Source organism: Temnothorax curvispinosus, unplaced genomic scaffold (assembly GCF_003070985.1).
Source record: "Temnothorax curvispinosus isolate PA1 unplaced genomic scaffold, ASM307098v1 QBEX01000610.1, whole genome shotgun sequence".
Classification (NCBI taxonomy): domain Eukaryota; kingdom Metazoa; phylum Arthropoda; class Insecta; order Hymenoptera; family Formicidae; genus Temnothorax; species Temnothorax curvispinosus.
Genome location: NW_020210390.1, coordinates 108 through 5,061, shown reverse-complemented (window position 1 = coordinate 5,061; position 4,954 = coordinate 108). Strand labels below are relative to the sequence as shown.

The window sequence follows — 4,954 nt, the reverse complement described above, 5'->3', positions numbered from 1 at the left end:
TTGGCTTTGCAAATATCTGTATGAACCTTATGCATGTTAAATTGTATGTGTTTCTTGTGTCAGGGCTAGTTTAAGCTGAATTCACATGCAGCCTACGTGCTTCAAGTGTAGAAAGTCGATCGCTCATAGGTCGATTGAGTGCAGCGGGTGTAGCAGGGTGTTTCATCCTGGTTGCATTAGGTCTTACTCAGTGTCAAGATACGCTGACTCGTGCTGTATATCTCTATTATTATCACTGGATATACCCCCTCTTACACCTACAACTGATAACACTGCGCGTGTATTTGAGTTTGATAATATGGCCTCTTCTGCTGACTCGCGTACTCAGTCGGCCCCACCGCCTGCGACGAATGAGCTTTTGTTAAGTCTGATCGAGCAGATGAAGCTGTCTGACTCAAAGATCTCTGCGTTCATTGAGAGTCAGCAGCGAACTAATGAGGTAATTAACAGTAAGCTCGATCTGATTAATAGCTTATCCGAGACCGTAGCTAATAACACTCAGCGAATTTCCTCCTTGGAACTCGAGAACGCGGCCCTTAAGAGGGAACTGCATGAGCTAAAAACGACTCGCTTGGATCGGCAGGATGACAATGCCAGTGAGATTATTGTGTCTGGGTTGCCGGAACCGCTTTCTGTTGCTCCTTCTGCAGTTGCTCGTAACGTGCTGGTAGCGCTCGGTGCTCCAGATATTTCGCCTCATATCCTGAACGTAAGAGCTGTCCGTAGATCTCTCCCTGACTCTGCTTCTACTCCTTCTAGTGCTTCTGTAGTTAAGAACTCGCTCATTATCACTGTGACCTCCAACTCTGTCCGTGATTTAATAATATCGAAAAAACGAGCTAAGGGTGTCCTTAGGCAGGGAGAGGTTTGCGGAAATGACTCCAAAACCGTCGTTCACATTAACGAACTACTCTCTAAGGATTGCTATGAGTTGCTGCAACAGACAAAGCGTTTAGCTAGGGAGCGGGCATTTAGGTATGTTTGGGTGAGGCATGGACGGATCTGCGTGAGACAGTCTGACGGTTCGTCTATTATATACATTGATTCTAGTGCAGATCTGACTCGCCTTGATTGACCGTGCCGGACACATTCGCAGAAGCGATCAAGTCGTAACGAATCTGAATTTCGAGTTGCGCAGTTCAATGCTAACTCCCTTTGTGGTCACATTGAGCTTGTCAGGCTTCACTTCGAGTCTAACCCGTATCACATTGTCTCAATTTCCGAAACTTGGCTTCATGGGGGTATTTCAGATGAGCTTGTGGCCTTAGATGGCTATTTTTTGATTCGCCACGATCGGGTTGGACGTATGGGTGGGGGCGTAGCCTGCTACATCCATCACTCACTCAAGGCTAGGCTGATTGCGACCTCTGCAGCAACTCATATTAATGCCCCTGAATTTCTTATGATCGAGATTCGACTGCCATGTAATGAAACTGTCTTATTTGCGTCAGTATACAGAAGACCGAAGGGATTTCTCCTTCATGATTTTGCTCAAGCACTTACTAATGTCTCACATCTCTACAAGAACATCATCATAGGTGGCGATTTAAATTGTAACCTACTGACAAATAGTTTTGAGGCTAACTTCCTGCGTGATCTCATGTCTGGTCTATCCATGAGTATTATTCAATCCGACGCCACTTATCATACGGCTACCTCTGACTCATGGCTAGATGTCCTAGCGGTGGATGATTGTGAGAAAGTCCTTAGATTTTACAAATCCGAATGCCCGTTCATTGCGGGACATGATCTAATTGAACTGTCGCTTTCACTGGGCACGAAGTTAGTCGCAGAACGTACCATGTTAAGGCGCTGTTATCGAGCTATCGATGCTGATGAATTCCTTGACCATCTTCAGTCCTTAATTGAGAGTCCTGAGGTTTTGGCTTGTGTTAGTGCTGCCTCTGATTGCGGTAATGTTCGTTGCGACCAATCGTCTGCGTCTCTAGTTGATAGATTCTGCTCTGTACTGTCTGAGACTGTTCTCAATACTCTTGATGTGGTTGCACCAGAGCGTGTTTTTATCATTAATAAGCCCCCTGTGCGGTGGCTTACAAGCGATCTTAAGTCCAGAATTCGCATTCGCAACCAGGTTTACAAGCGTGCTAAACGTTCAAACAGCATACTTGGTTATTTCTTATACAGACAATTTCGTAACCAGCTCAATTTGGATATTAAACGTGCCAAAAGTGAGTTTCAATTTAACTCTCTTAAAACCATCACCGACCCTGCAAAATTGTGGAGAGAGTTGGCACGTCTGGGTCTTGTGAAGTCTTCTTCAGTATCTCCTCTACATTATTTTACACCTAGTCAATTGAATGCACACTACGTTTCTGTTTCTGATGCTCATTCGCCTTGCTTATATGAGGACTTTATTTCTGCTATTGCTCGTGTCACTTGTCCATCCGAACGTCCTGAGTTTGCTTTTTCTGCGATTACGCCTCTCACGATCTTTCAACTTATTTCTGCGAGACCACTTCATTCCTATATGCAGCAGGTGTGGATGGTATTCCTCTCTACATATTGCGTGGCCTGTAATTTCGTCTTGTTTAACTGCTCTTTTTAATTACTCCTTAGAACAGTCATCCTTTCCGTCTCAGTGGAAGAGGGCGCTCATTCGCCCTCTCTCGAAGACTCGCATTCCCTCATCCCCATCTGACACGAGACCGATTGCAAACTTGCCTGAGTTGTCTAAAATACTTGAACGTATTGTTGCCTCACAGATTGCTGACTATTTAACTAAGCATAATCTTATCAATACGAGACAGTCAGCTTTTCGTCCGTATCATAACACTCAGTCTGCGCTTTTGCGTGTGTGTGACGATATAAAGAAAGCGATTGACTCTGGACTTGTTACAATCATGATCCTTTTCGATTTTAGCAAGGCGTTTGACACAGTACCACATCTCAGACTTCTGATTAAACTCAAAGAATTGGGTTTTTCTGACCCCACTCTTATCTGGCTTTTCTCATACCTTACCGGTCGCTCTCAGGCTGTCGCTGATGATGAGGGTAACCTTTCCTCTTGGCTTATTACTCTGTGTGGTGTTCCGCAGGGCTCTGTCCTCGGTCCACCTTTGTTCACTCTTTACATTAATGACATTGGTACAGTCTTGATATATTCCGATTACATGATATTTGCTGACGATGTTCAAATTTATCGTTCATGTGCTCTTTCTAATCTCCTCCACAACCTTAACTTAATCTCCAAAGATGCAAACGCTATCTTCGACTATGCAAATGTCAATGGTTTGAAACTGAACCCTGCAAAATCCAAAGTCATTATTTTTGGCAGTGGAATAAATATCAACAATATTGATTTGAATGCATTACCACCTATTATTGTTAACCACACGCCTTTGCCATATGTAAGTGAGGTGAGAAACCTTGGAGTTTGTTTCGAATCGAATCTCTCTTGGAATAAGCATGTCTCGCATGTCTCGCAGAGAGTTCATCATGCGTTGTATAAACTGAAATTCAGTAAGAATTCTCTTTCCACCGAACTTAGAATCAAGCTGGTAACATCTCTGGTACTACCCCACTTGGACTACTGCTGCCTTGTCTATCATGGCTTGAGCAAGGAACTTAATCTGAAGTTACAGAGACTTGTAAACTGCTGTATCAGATTTATCTTTAATTTGCGAAAAGACGAGCATATAACGCAATATCGACGACGCCTAGGGTGGTTGTCCGTAGAAAATAGAAGATTGTATTTTCTTGGCTGCCAAATGTATCGTATCATCTACATGGGCTCGCCAGCATATCTGAGTGAACTTTTTACCCCACTTAGCCCATTGCTCAGAAGATCCACTCGAATTGCAAATTGTTCTTCGCAAACCTTCCATATCCCAGCTTTCCGAAGGGAAATATATAGAAATTCCTTTCTGATATCGGCCATCTATTTTTGGCACTCTTTCCCGGACAATATTACATCAGCAACTACTATTGCAGCTTTTAAGAATCTCCTCCGATCCTACCTGCTGTCATCCGAATTCTCAGACTAAGTTCCTTGATATTTTAGCGTGTAGTTGTGTATAGAGTACTCGTAGTATTCTCTTCTCCTAGTATTACCTGCGTTCGATTTAGTTGCATTGTGTTTCTTTATTTTGTTTGCTTGTAGATTATGTGCTTTTCTAGTATTAAGTTGCGTTTAAATTTAAGTTGCGCGTGTCACTGTATTTTTATTTTTATTTTTTATATTTTGTATATTACTATATTTTGCTATCTTTGCCCTTTAGCTATGCTTGGGCATAAATATACTTATCAATCAATCAATCTCTCTCTCTCTCTCTCTCTCTCTCTCTCTCTCTCTCTCTCTCTCTCTCTCTCTCTCTCTCTCTCTCTCTCCCTTCTCTCTCTCTCTCTCTCTCTCTCTCTCTCTCTTTCTTTCTTTCTTTCTCCTTTTCTGTCTCCTGCTTTACCTCTTGTCCGTCATCTTTAACTTTATCATCACATCTAATCGCGGAGAAAAATCATTACGAAGAAACATGTTATCACCAACTTAGGGGGACGTTAGAAAGAAACAAAGGATAAGTTAACCTGAGGTTAAAAGTTAACCGACGTTTGTGGAACTGGCTCTTAATCGTCGACGAGATACATGCAATATAAGTTTAATTATTATTTTAAGGCTCACCTGCCTCTCTTTCTATTTTTCTCTCTTTTTCTCTTTCTTTCACTGTCTCTTTCTTTTCCTCTTGTTCATTATCTTTAATTATATATGCAATATCTAATCGCAAAGAATAACAAAATCACGAACAAACACGCGATCATCATCTTCATCGTAGACAAGTTGCACACAATATAAGTTTAATTATTATTTTAAGGCTTACCTCCCTCTTATTTTCTCTCCCTCACCCCCTCTCTCTTTGCCTCTCTTCCCCTCTCTCTCCCCCTCTCTTTCTCTCTTTCTCTGTTTCCTTTTTTTTTTCTTTGTCTCTCTCTACTCTTCTTTTGT

At 42.2% G+C, this 4,954-nt stretch overlaps 1 protein-coding gene across 1 annotated transcript; it reads left to right on the top strand.

The window, feature by feature from the left end:
* Positions 1-298: 298 nt before the first annotated feature.
* Positions 299-3,608, top strand: LOC112456197 (the record flags this gene model as incomplete). Its single annotated transcript, XM_025018601.1, has 4 exons — positions 299-975; positions 2,882-3,105; positions 3,214-3,368; positions 3,447-3,608. Coding segments are annotated over exons 1-4 (1,218 nt in total), but the record flags the coding sequence as incomplete, so codon positions are not given.
* Between the last annotated feature and the right edge of the window lie 1,346 nt (positions 3,609-4,954).